General features: G+C 40.8%; 1 protein-coding gene across 1 annotated transcript; it reads left to right on the top strand.

Moving 5' to 3' along the window:
- Positions 1 to 1,956: 1,956 nt before the first annotated feature.
- LOC137432081 (uncharacterized) lies at positions 1,957 to 13,504 on the top strand. The gene is made up of 4 exons (XM_068123809.2): positions 1,957 to 2,125; positions 5,008 to 5,169; positions 10,587 to 10,668; positions 13,089 to 13,504. Exons 1-4 carry the CDS (start codon positions 1,981 to 1,983, stop codon positions 13,399 to 13,401), a joined length of 702 nt encoding a protein of 233 aa, XP_067979910.2. The 5' UTR covers positions 1,957 to 1,980; the 3' UTR covers positions 13,402 to 13,504.
- Positions 13,505 to 14,343: the final 839 nt, after the last annotated feature.

Here is a 14,343-nt window from a genome sequence, read left to right as displayed (position 1 = left end):
ATACTGTTGGTACAGTATTTAAATTGTGAAATTGACAGATAGACTTGTTGAAATAAATCGGGTTAAATAGATGAATAATGTCCCGGAGATGGAGATGACACCAGAGGTATAAGCTTCCATGATGAAGTGTTGTTGATAAATTGTGACTGTTCCTTCAGTGGTGCCATATATGAGATACTGGGAGGATGACTGTGCAATGAACGGTGGAAAGTCCTGCCCCGAAGATTACATTTCACAAATGAAGTTGGTAAATATTACACATAAATTACATAAAAGCAGTGTGATATTTGTGGTTGCATTTTCAAATTAAATGAAGGTTAAATTTCAAAAACAGAATGTGATCATTATTGGATGTAATCATTAATTAATATTTCACTTTATGCATGTAACTGATGTTTGATGTCACTTGTCTTTCACAGCCAATCATTGAACCCAACCAGCACAGCTGCCCAGAAAGGCAAGGCTCAGGACCTGAGCCTTACCAAAAAGGACATGATCCTTGCCTTGCTGGGCAGGTTTGCTAGTTGGTGATGCTTTGCATTTCTTATGTCTTCCCAACTCTACAAGCAGTTTTGTTTGTGAATTTGTCCCTCTGGTAGCCCATCCCTTCATTAATTATTCCAATTTTGAATTTCCTCATTAATTTGAGCTGTCCGGTGCCATCCAGTGGAGTCGTCAGTATCATTTGTAGCTCATTTCTTGTATTAATCAACAAGGCCTTCATTTGCAGCTTGATGGAGTACTGCTCTCTCCTTTGGGCTGGCATACCTGCCCCACACCTTACCCTTCTTGATACCATATAAAGCAAGGCCCTCAATAACATTGGATCATCCAGGATGAAACTGAGTGTCTTGGCCTGTTAATTTCACATCGCAGACAGGTTGGTGGCCTCTCTGTATTCTTCCGCCTCCTTTTTTGGTCTTTCACTGGTCCTCTACTCTATATTGGCTCTGTCCCGCACAGGTTTCTGCAGGATGCACACGGCCTGCCAGTAACCCTCTTCTTGCTTGTTAAAATTGCAAAATCATTTCTTTGCAAAATTTGCAAAATTGCTAAATCGTATGTAAATCTCCACCACCAGGGGCTAGTCGGATAGCTGAGAGGTAAAGCTTCACCTTTGTGCCGTTTGGGTTAAAATACCAAATCTGACTATAAACTGCCACCTTTGTGCGTCACAGGTATATTGTTGCATTTATCATGAATGTACCATCTGTTGGATGATATGTTAATTGGGGACATTGAAAATACCACGGTGCTTTTGCAAAGAGTTAACTATTGTTAACTGGTACTGGTACCCTGGACAAATGCCGAAATATTGCCCAAATCAGTTGTGGAATTGATGTGGAATGCCTTCTTGGGGTGGTCCCTGAGGATCTCTGTGCACATATGACCGGCAACCTATACCAGGATATGATACGATGTCATATATACGGTATAACATATTCGTTATCCTTCATTAGACTTTACCAGTCTGATTGATCCCTAATTCACACACACACACACACACACACACACACACACACACACACACACACACACACACACACACGCACACACACACACACACCTTCCCTGCATTCAACACAGAAATAATTGAGCAGCTAAAACAAGCTCCACCAGACATCGCTTTGCCAGGAAATCACTTATTCCACCCAACTACAGCTATCAGATGAGGATGCCCCCTCTACTTCTTTCTTCTCTCCATATACTTCCTCCAGCTTCAGACTCAGCCTCTCACTGCATCCTGGTTCACCTTCTCACATCCTGCTCTACTTGCCTTCCCACATATTACAAACATGCTTTCTCATTCAAGGTTTTCTTTATCGTAAGCGGCTAGAATGATGCATATTGCAAACAATAATTATTTATATTGATGATTTGACGACTGTTTATTAACACAACATTGGGAATTAATTCAATCTATCACAATCCTTCATCCGATTCCTACAGGTGTACCAGGCAATAAGGTGGTATTTCGCAATGCAGAAGCCAAGTTCCTCGTTGGATCCACCCGTAATGCTGCCAGTCTTTTATGTCAGACATTCCCTGTGGACCCTTAGGCAAGAGCGTTGTCGGCCAGGGTTCGGCAAGGACAAAGAGAAAATCTCCTGCCCACGATGCTGCGGTGTGTGTTAAGTATATAAATATAGTTTTGCACATGCATATCAGGCATAGTAAATGCCAAGTTACAAGCAATGCAAACTGTTTTATCACCACATTTGCTGCAACAATAATTTGACATCAAAATGCATGAGGCTGCCATATGTAAAGATTCTACCCAATAAATTTTGATAAAGGAAATATCTATTTATAAGACCAGCAATGGTACCCGCCCTATGGGCGGGGCTTCAATTGGGAGGCCCAAATGAAAAGGCAACATATCAGAATTGAAGGCTTTTTTAATTTTAAACGATTTATATAAACATCCGTTAAATCATATCACATGCAAATCATCAAAATCTAAACAGTATTTGTAGAATTTCAATAAAAGCCACATCACTGTTCATATCGGTAAATATTATTCCATCGTGCTTGGAAAAACTGGAAAATTGGAAAAATTGGAAATTGGAAAAACATGGGGTCCCAGGAATACCCACTCAAAATTTCGTTGCGATCGGTTCAGCCGTTTTTGCGGTACCTGGGAACAGACAGACAGACATTTGGTGAATTATAGTAAGATGCCATTGTGACATACACAGATATATGTGTATATATGCTGGAAAGGCAATGTGCTTGTAAAAGAGTGAGGCCACTGTCAGGTTTGGCGGTATCAATCAGCATCCGCAGTTGCTTGCCAACCTCTGACAGTCTGACAAGTCCCCCTCGTGTTGAACCCTAACACTGCATCCGTGAAAAAAATAAAAAAATAAAAATAAAAGAAATGAAATATATATATATATATACAGTCACGTGAAAAAGTAAGTACACCCCATGTAAAGTTTTCACTTTTTCAACATATTTCAACATACAGATATTTGATCTTCATTTCAACAATATTGATAGATAAAGGTGATATAATATAACAAATATCATGAAACATTTACATTTTGTAGTCCATTGTATAATTTAAATAAACATAAATGCAAATTTCGCATGTGGAAAACGTAAGTACACCCTTGGCTCTAATAGGTGGTATTGCCCCTTTTGGCAGAAACAACCTCAAGTAGGTGTTTCTTATAACTGTCTACCAGTCTCTGACATCGACTGAGAGAAATTTTTGCCCACTCCTCCATGCAGAATTCTTTCAGCTGTGCGATGTTTGAGGGGTTTCTTGCATGCACAGCTCGTTTCAAATCCCCCCACAACATCTCGATGGGATTTAGATCCGGGCTTTGACTTGGCCATTCCAGAACCCTCCATTTCTTTCTTTTCAGCCATTCCTTGGTGGATTTACTGGTATGTTTAGGGTCATTGTCATGTTGCAAGGTCCACCTTCGGTTGAGCTTCAACTTTCCGACAGATGGCCTCACATTATCCTCAAGCACCCTCTGGTACAATGAAGAATTCATAGTGCATTCTATGATGGTGAGCTGCCCAGGCCCTGATGCAGCAAAGCTGCCCCAAACCATAATAATTCCACCACCATGCTTTACAGTTGGTATCAGGTTCTTTTGGTCAAATGCTGTCTTTGGTTTTCGCCAAACATGTTTTCTGGTGCTGTAGCCAAATAGCTCTACCTTTGACTCATCTGTCCAGAGCACATTGTTCCAGAAGTGCTGGTCTTTGCCTAGGTGTTCATTGGCAAACTTTCGTCTTGCCCTGATGTTTTTTCTGGACAGCAAAGGTTTCCTCCTGGCACACCTCCCATGTAGATCAAATTTGTGCAGCCTCTTTCTAATGGTAGACTAGTGCACTTTGACATCAACAGTGGCAAGAGCTACCTGTAGGTCCCGTGATGACATTCTGGGGGTTCTTAGAGACTTCTTTCAGCATCTTGCAGTCTGCTCTCGGGCTGAACTTGCTGGGGCGGCCTGGCCTGAACAAGTTGGCAGTTGTTTGGAATCTTCTCCACTTGTAGATGACCTTCCGGACAGTCGAATGATTGATTTCAAATTGTTTGGAGATCTTTTTAAATCCCTTCCCAGACTCGTAGGCATCTATAACCTTCTTTCTGAAGGCCTTAAGATACCTCTTTTGATCTAGGCATGGTGACGCCGCACACTTCAACAACAAAGAGCAAACCAAAGGAAATGTCTGAGGTTTAAATAAGACAGGTTCCTCCAAGATCCTCTCTAACGATGTTCTAATCATTTGCACCTTATCTGGTGCACCTGATTCTAATTTTAGGTATTTGAAGTAGTTATAAATGTAGGGGTGTACTTACTTTTTCCACATGTGAAATTTGCATTTATGTTTATTTAAATTATACAATGGACTGCAAAATGTAAATGTTTCATGATATTTGTTATATTATATCACCTTTATTTATTAATATTGTTGAAATGAAGATCAAATAGCTGTATGTTGAAAAATGTTGAAAAATTCAAAACTTTACATGGGGTGTACTTACTTTTTCAAGTGACTGTATATATATATATATGGGATATATGTCACAGTATATTGTATTGTGATGAGGCACTTAAGATCTCAAGATAATAGTAGTGCGTGAAGCCAGAGTTTTGCCTTACACATCTGCAACTTTGTCCTGGTATCTAAAAATGGATGGGAATTGTGGGGTTGAGGAGGGGTGATAAATGGAGAGAAATATATTTTTGGGAATGAAGGTTAGACAGTAAGGAGTTGCGATTGAGATACTACAAAAACGGAAAGGAGGATTGAATAAGTTAGCGGTAAGGGGAAGGGAGGAAAGAGGAATGTTTGGGTGATATAAAAGGGGAGGGAGGGATGTAAAAACATTCTGCCATTTTCACATACAGTACATACTATATATATACTGTATATGATATTTTAATACAACAATAAAAACAACAGATTTAGTTCCACGTGAGAGGGTAGTATTTGAACATTATCCACACATTTACCTTGTTCTTGCTCATTCATGCCCAGTGGCCTGCACTCCTGGCTCATTTAGCTCGACTCAGAGCACCCTCTGCCAGCTTTGTGCATTGGGGTTCTACAACCCTTACTTTGGAGCCATTTCATGTGAGGTTTGCCCAGCTTTGAAAACCACCAAGTATACAGGCAGCCAACGTCTGCAGGATTGCTTTGGTAAGGACTATATAAGACTCATGAACATGAAAATTGCCAGGGGGAAAGATTTGTGGGATTTGTCGTCCTTCTAACTTATATATCTAATGGGTGAATGATGATAATGGTGTATAAACAAAGTTATTATTTTCCAGGCATGACCATTTCAGTTATATGACCAAGCTATTATGTCCCACATGCAAATTTCCATCGGATTTACGACTGATCTAAATGAGAGACGTGGTTACTTTTTAAAGTGTAGTTTTCACTTTTTAAAGTTTTCACTTTTTTCGTCACTTTTTAAAGTGTAGTTTTCACTTTTTAAAGTTTTCACTTTATTCATCACTTTTTAAAGTGTAGTTTTCACTTTTTAAAGTTTTCACTTTATTCATCACTTTTTAAAGTGTAGTTTTCACATTTTAAAGTTTTCACTTTTTTCGTCACTTTTAAAAGTGTAGTTTTCACTTTTTAAAGTTTTCACTTTATTCATCACTTTTTAAAGTGTAGTTTTCACTTTTTAAAGTTTTCACTTTATTCATCACTTTTTAAAGTGTAGTTTTCACTTTTTAAAGTTTTCACTTTATTCATCACTTTTTAAAGTGTAGTTTTCACTTTTTAAAGTTTTCACTTTATTCATCACTTTTTAAAGTGTAGTTTTCACTTTTTAAAGTTTTCACTTTATTCATCACTTTTTAAAGTGTAGTTTTCACTTTTTTAAGTTTTCACTTTTTTCATCACTTTTTAAAGTGTAGTTTTCACTTTTTAAAGTTTTCACTTTTTTCGTCACTTTTTAAAGTGTAGTTTTCACTTTTTAAAGTTTTCACTTTTTTCGTCACTTTTTAAAGTGTAGTTTTCACTTTTTAAAGTTTGCACTTTTTTCGTCACTTTTTAAAGTGTAGTTTTCACTTTTTAAAGTTTTCACTTTTTCGTCACTTTTAGTGTAGTTTTCCCTTTTTAAAGTTTTCACTTTTTTCATCACTTTTAGTGTAGTTTTCCCTTTTTAAAGTTTTCACTTTTTTCATCACTTTTTAAAGTGTAGTTTTCACTTTTTAAAGTTTTCACTTTTTTCGTCACTTTTTTAAGTGTAGTTTCCACTTTTTAAAGTTTTCACTTTTTAAAGTTTTCACTTTTTTCATCACTTTTTAAAGTGTAGTTTTCACTTTTTAAAGTTTTCACTTTTTTCGTCACTTTTTAAAGTGTAGTTTTCACTTTTTAAAGTTTTCACTTTATTCATCACTTTTTAAAGTGTAGTTTTCACTTTTTAAAGTTTTCACTTTTTTCATCACTTTTTAAAGTGTAGTTTTCACTTTTTAAAGTTTTCACTTTTTTCATCACTTTTTAAAGTGTAGTTTTCACTTTTTAAAGTTTGCACTTTTTCGTCACCTTTTAAAGTCTAGTTTTCACTTTTTAAAGTTTTCACTTTTTTCATCACTTTTAGTGTAGTTTTCCCTTTTTAAAGTTTTCACTTTTTTCATCACTTTTTAAAGTGTAGTTTTCACTTTTTAAAGTTTTCACTTTTTTCGTCACTTTTTAAAGTGTAGTTTCCACTTTTTAAAGTTTTCACTTTTTAAAGTTTTCACTTTTAAAAGTTTTCACTTTTTTCATCACTTTTTAAAGTGTAGTTTTCACTTTTTAAAGTTTTCACTTTTTTCGTCACTTTTTAAAGTGTAGTTTTCACTTTTTAAAGTTTTCACTTTTTTCGTCACTTTTTAAAGTGTAGTTTTGACTCACAAAAAAATAGAATAAAACGCTCTTGCCTGGTCACCTGATACTTGAACTGTATTTGCACAAAAAGGACCAACCAGAATTGCAGTTTCCTGTTCGAAGCAAACAGATGGCGTGTTCTGCGTGTTTATTTTATTCTTCTCCCTCTCACTCTTCTTCATCTGCATCTTTACTCTCTCTTTCTCTACCTACTTACCTCCCTCCATCAACTACAATCTCTAACTCCCTTATTATAAAAAATCGGTTTCACCCTCTACGTAGTACTTTTTGTCATGTTCTCACCACATCACCACCTTCTCTGACTATCTACTTGCCTTCCCTTTTCTCCTGCTTTCTCCCCATCCCTATTATACTTCATCACTCTCTTTTTTTTTTTAAGCCTTTCAAAAAAAATTACTTCATTCTCTTTGATTTGCTCTTCATTTTTTTTCTCTTGTTCATGTGTACTTTGTAGCCTGGTGTTGGCTTAGCGGTTAGGGTGCCGGCTTGGGATCCTAGGATCCTGGGTTCGAATCCCGGTCAATTGCTGAATTAACACCAGGGGGGTTGACTCAGCCTGTCATCCTACCGAGGTCGGCAAATTGAGTACCAGTTCACTGGTAATTCCCTGTGTGTCACAAGAGGCGACCAACAGTGTTGGTGACAGGAAGAGCATCCGTCCATAAAACATTGCTTCAAAAAGGGGACCAAGGTGCCCGAAAAAGGCCAACCCCTGCTCTGCAGGGGAAAATGGCCTCTAAAAGCTGGTTATTCTTTGTTTATGTGTACTCTGGTCTTGCTACCTCCCGTCTTGGCAGCCAATGCTGGAAGTCATTTGCCCTTATGATATACCCACGGCTGACAGGATGGCTTAGAGGTATGCACTATGCACACTAGCGTCTAACATGTCTAGCCTGGGTTTGAATCCCGGCCCAGCTATAAAATGCCATCCCGGTGTTTCACAGGGAGGTTGATTCATCAATGTGTGTGCCATCCCTCTGATGGACCTTAACCGGGCATCCCGTCTGCCAGCATTACTTGGTAGACATTAAGGGTCCACAACCCTTCACGAAGAGTAGGTGAGCCATCGATGACACCATTAACAAATTACAAACTCCTACCTTAACTACTACTGGAAGAAGGATGGCAAACCACCCAGCATGACTACAGGCCAGGAAACTGCTTCGGCAGAACCATCGCTCTGTATCAGAGTATGATGCATCGGATCTGGTTTTACTCACCATTGTGGATTAATGCCGTTCACTACTGCAGTTACTTTTTAGTTAGTGCCTTCTGATATGTCACACAAAATTCACAAAAACAAATTCACAAAAAAGAAAGGACGAATTCACAAAAAAGAAAGGACGAATTCACAAAAAAGAAAGGACGAATTCCCAAAATTATTTTTCATTGGTTGCTGTACCATTCCTGGATTGGGAATTTTGTACGATCCTTATCCATTTTAGCAACAGTGAGCTGGTTCTCCCTCTCCCCACCCCACAAGCTCAAAAAATTTGTATATTTTTTTTTTTTGGAATAAGGCGGTTTTCCGCACTTTCCTTGTAAATACAAAATAATCTTGAAAACATTAATATATGTGCTTCCTAAAAGTGATTGGCTTAATTGTTGAGAGGTCTTTAAACACATCCACCATTCATTGGGGCATCACAAGTTCATACAATCTTCTTTTTTACATTTATCAAAGGCTCATGGAAGAGCTTGTGCATGAAGGACCAAGACTCAAGTGGACGGCATTGTACTTTCACATTAATTACAAATTTACAAGGATATTAGGAGACAAATGTGCAATGTATACATGATTTAAACCCAAGATTTCCAATATCGTGAGCCACCGGTTCAGATGGGAACATGAAACAGGCCCATCCTTCGGACCTACAATTTATGGAGGACATAAACCTGTTCTCGAACTTTCATTATTGTGTGTATATGAGAATCACGACTGTTCGTACAATAACGTGACTGCCGCTCAAGGGAATTAACCATAAAATTAGGCCGAGAGGTTTGCAAAAATGCATTCCTAGTGTAGTGCAAATGCTGTCCATTAGCATTTGTACTGCACTAAGGTCCGAATTGCAAAGATGTCACATGACAAACTACGTACAGCTGTTTACAAACTACGTACAACTGAAGGCAATGGGCGGAGTGGATCCGCTCGCCGTGCACTTTTAACCAGCCGTTGTTCGCACAAAATATGATTCAAATCGTCTTTTAAACATAATTTTCAGCATTTAGATGAGAGTGCCAATTTCAAAATGGTTAACTGTAATTGTTCTGTTCCGGTATGCAAATCAGACTCGTGGAAATATAGGAATATGAGAAATGTCCATGGATGAGAGGTGTTGAGTTCGTACCATTTCCTGTTAATACAATTGGCTAACGGCGGCAGTGGTTATAACACACACACATACACACACACACACACACACACACACACACGCACACAAACAAACAAACACACACACACACACGCACACAAACAAACACACACACACACACACACACACACAGAAACACACACACACAGACACACACACACACACACACACACACACACACACACAGAAACACACACGCACACACAAACACATAAACACACACACACATACACACACACAAACACATAAACACACACACACACACACACAAACACATAAACACACACACATACACACACACACAAACAAAACGATGCTTTGCCTTTCACCAATAGATGCAAAAATCGAGTATAATTTATCTTGTACCCCAGAACCAAACAAGAAATACATATTTATAACAGCACATCACCCCACACAACTCTGATACCACGTCCCAAACATGATTAATCGTAAATATCATCATTTTAAACTTACCCTGTACATCGACCAGCCCCAGATATGACCTTCCCATCGGTGTTGAAAAGCACGAGTGTTTGGTTCGAATGTACGATCCACAAACCTTGGGCCCTTTCATGGGCCCACATCGTAGGGAGATTGGCAGTGCGGGCTACAAGATATCAAATTTTTGAACGGGTTGATCAGGACGTTCTCCTAATCTTTTGCTGTGTAGAGGCACAGCTCTATCCTTTTTTTAAATGCTGTGCGTTAAGCAAATAAGCAGCATGTACCGTTTTAAAGTCTTTGGTACGACTTGGCCGGGGTTTGAACCACCGACCTCCAACACTCAGAGTGGACGGCTCGAACCATTACACCACCGAGTCTGCTCAACATTGTCCTTGCATTCACATCACGAGATAATGAATGCTCATTACCTTCGCAAAAGCGGAAGGTTATGTTTTGATCGCTGTGTATTTATTTGTATGTCTGTGTGTGTGTGTGTATGTTATTCGCATAACTCAAAAAGTATTCAACCGAATTGCATGAAATTTGGTGGGATGATTGGTTATTATACGGGACACATTTGATTAGATTTTGGGAGCAATCGGGTCAAAGGTCAAGGTCAAGGTCACGAAAAGGTCAAAATCGTATTTTTGTTGTTCTGTTCCCTACACTCCCATGCCAAGTACAGAACAGTAGCTGCGGCGAAGGTATGCGCTCTACCGAGTGCCCGTTCTAGTTGTACATGTTTTTCCTAAGCTTTGCCGATTGTGCTTGACTGTCATGGACATGCTCTTGCTACCTGAATCATGTTGATGTCTCATTCATAGCTATTTATATGTGAACATTGCAAATGACATCAACTTTTCTTCCTTGTCCGTCCTGCAACATTTGTTCCAGTGGAACCCAACTTCATTATTCTTGGAATCGCTGCTTGGGGAATCTTGTCAGTTTTTCTCATAATTATGGGCATCTTCGCTCTGTGAGTATATCCGTTTTAATAATTACAACCCCATAGGCTCATTATATATTGTTATAATCATAAAACTTATAACCTAGTGTTCTTTAAGGTTGTTAAAGAAGTTATGTGACATCATATGGTGATTTACAAAGTCAGATCAAAGTAGGATTTGCTTTGTGAAAGGAAGCAAATTGAGCACAATTTAGCAAAATCAACCCATTGAAGATTGAATTGTACACTTGGGATGGAACAAGAGAGAGTTCTGTGGCTGAAGCTTGAGAGTCACGAAATTGCTTCACTCTAGAAGTTGAGTGCTCTCTTTCAGTAAAGGTTCTCACTGATGAGAGCTGATTCCTTGTACTGTCCGTCAATGAATGTTGCAGATTGAATGTTGTGTTCGTTTATTTTTGCATCACTAGCTTTGATTTTATGCTGTGGCTGTATTTCACTCTTTAATATGATGTTCATGCTAATGGGTTATATTTTGTTTGGCAGGATAGTGTAGAGGTATGCACACTCAACCTATGATTTGTTTATCCTCGGTTTGAATCTCAATCTAGCTATAAACTGTCACCTTGGTAATTCGCTGGCAGAGCGATACATCAAAGTGTGTGCTGTCCCTTGAATTAACCTTAAACCGGGAGTCCCGTCTTCCAGCATTACTTGGTGGATGTTAAAGATCCCATGGTGTCCTTTGTCAAGACTACAATAACTATCGCCGGTACCATAAACAAAGTACAAATTCCTGCTCTTACCTAGCCTGGTGTTGGCTGAGCGGTTAGGGTGCCGGCTTGGGATCCTAGTATCCTGGGTTCGATTTCCGGTCGATCGCTGAATTAACGCCAGGGGGGTTGACTCAGCCTGTCATCCTTCAGAGGGTGGCAAATTGAGTACCAGCTCACTGGTAATTCCGTGTTTGTACGCAAGAGGCGACTAACAAGGTTGGTGGCTGACAAGGTTGGCGACTGACAAGGTTGGCGGCTAACAAGGTTGGCGGCTAACAAGGTTGGCGGCTAACAAGGTTGGCGGCTAACAAGGTTGGCGGCTAACAAGGTTGGCGGCTAACAAGGTTGGCGACTAACAAGGTTGGTGGCTAACAAGGTTGGCGACTAACAAGGTTGGCGACTAACAAGGTTGGCGGCTGACAATGTTGGCGGCTGACAAGGTTGGCGGCTGACAAGGTTGGCGGCTGACAAGGTTGGCGACTGACAAGGTTGGCGGCTCACAAGGTTGGCGGCTAACAAGGTTGGCGGCTAACAAGGTTGGCGGCTAACAAGGTTGGCGGCTAACAAGGTTGGCGGCTAACAAGGTTGGCGGCTAACAAGGTTGGCGGCTAACAAGGTTGGCGGCTAACAAGGTTGGCGGCTAACAAGGTTGGCGGCTAACAATGTTGGCGGCTAACAAGGTTGGCGGCTAACAATGTTGGCGGCTAACAATGTTGGCGGCTAACAAGGTTGGCGGCTATCAAGGTTGGCGGCTAACAAGGTTGGCGGCTAACAAGGTTGGCGGCTAACAAGGTTGGCGGCTAACAAGGTTGGCGGCTAACAAGGTTGGCGGCTAACAAGGTTGGCGGCTAACAAGGTTGGCGGCTAACAAGGTTGGCGGCTAACAATGTTGGCGGCTAACAATGTTGGCGGCTAACAATGTTGGCGGCTAACAAGGTTGGCGGCTAACAAGGTTGGCGGCTAACAAGGTTGGCGGCTAACAATGTTGGCGGCTAACAAGGTTGGCGGCTAACAAGGTTGGCGGCTAACAATGTTGGCGGCTAACAATGTTGGCGGCTAACAATGTTGGCGGCTAACAAGGTTGGCGGCTAACAATGTTGGCGGCTAACAAGGTTGGCGGCTAACAAGGTTGGCGGCTAACAAGGTTGGCGGCTAACAAGGTTGGCGGCTAACAATGTTGGCGGCTAACAATGTTGGCGGCTAACAAGGTTGGCGGCTAACAAGGTTGGCGGCTAACAATGTTGGCGGCTAACAAGGTTGGCGGCTAACAAGGTTGGCGGCTAACAAGGTTGGCGGCAGGAAGGGTCTCTGGCCATAAAACATTGCTTCAAAAATGGGACCACGGTGCCCAAAAAAGGTCCAAACTCCTGCTCTGCAGGGAAAAATGGCCTCTAAAGGTGTTTTTTTCTACCAACCTGCAAAGGCCTATCCCGGTACAGACGCACACCCAACAGTGATGTAAACAAGCAGCCACGTGCTGGAGACGAAATGATGATGTTTGGATTATGTATCCGGGAAACCTTTCTTTTTAGATGTAATGGCGAGCAGGTTGTTTTCTGCTCCACATCTTTCCTTTCTCTTTAATCCCAATCCTTGGTAATCTGCCCATACTGTGTGGTGAACAACTGAGTAATCTGTAAAATGGAATCATTCACTTTCATTATCATGAAGAGTGAACTGCTTATTGTTTTTAATATCAGTTAAATGTCATGACAGGAGGATGAGAGCTTGCTCTAGACCCGTGGCAACAGGGATGATGAAAAGACTGAAGCCTAACATGATGAAGAAGGCACAAGAATTTGAGAAGGTGCTCAATAGCATCAATCTTACCGAAGTCAGGAACAACCTCCAACCATGCTCCATTGGGACTCTCACAGACAGCAGAGGTTCTATATCTGACATTGAAACCATTGGTGCTGAAACCTCTTTGGACAATTCCTCGATCCCTTGTGGGTCGTCAGGCTCCAGCATCGAAGGAGACGCTGTTTCAACTGAACACACTTCCTTTTCAAAGGATCCAATGGAATAAAACTTTTGTGTTGACCCAAGCATGACGTTTAAATGGTGTGAAATGATGGAAAATATGTGGTTCCAGTATAAATAAACGAATCCTATTTCTCAGGCCACATTGACCAGACTTGGCATTTCAGCTTGTGCAATTCAAAGTGCCAAAGTAGCACTTTAATCATGATCACTTCCCCGCAGGAATTTGTAACTTTGAATCCTATATTTATATATATATTGTTTGTATACAAAGTCGAGGCTCGTGGAAGAGCTAACATTGATCACAAAAAGATAAACTGACACATAAGACATATGAAAAAGGGAGCGGGAGAACAAGATGCAGAGCAGGGACATCGGGACATCTGTGGGAGGAAGACGGCTTGGGGGGAGGAGGCATGGGAAAGGGTGGGGGTGGGGGGTGGGGGGGGGGGGGGTGGGAGAGGTAAAAAAAACAAAACACGTGGACACTGCAAGGACTTCCAGGAAAGAAGTTGATATTTCAAAAAAGTGGATCTGGGGTGAATTAGCGGGGGTAGAAAAGATCAAGGTTTTGGATGGGGGAAGATAAGAGATGGTGGTGAACAGCTGTTTTAAAGACCTGGAAGGAGGAGTGGGATTGAAGAGAGTGGGGGAGTTTGTTCCAGAGGCGGGAGAAAAAAGGAACGAAAGAGTGAAGGTGAGCAGAGAGTCTTGATTTTGGCAGTTTCACCATAAGAGGGTTGCTGGCAGATATTGTGCGACCTGTAGGAATATTTGGGGGACAGAGCACAGAGAGAGCTGGGGGAGCAAGGCCGGAGAGGAGTCGGTAGAAGACAGAAAGACCACCAACCTGCCTGCGGTGAGTGAGTGAAAGGCCATCGGAGTTAGCTTCATCGCGGGAGGAATATTTCATATATAGTCATTGCTTGAACTCCATTTTTACCTCCACCACCAAAGGTGAATGGAGGTTATGTTTTCACACTTGTCT

Source organism: Myxine glutinosa, chromosome 8 (genome assembly GCF_964187855.1).
Source record: "Myxine glutinosa chromosome 8, kmMyxGlut1.1, whole genome shotgun sequence".
Taxonomy (NCBI): Eukaryota; Metazoa; Chordata; class Myxini; order Myxiniformes; family Myxinidae; genus Myxine; species Myxine glutinosa.
This window is presented reverse-complemented; position numbering and strand designations above follow the sequence as displayed.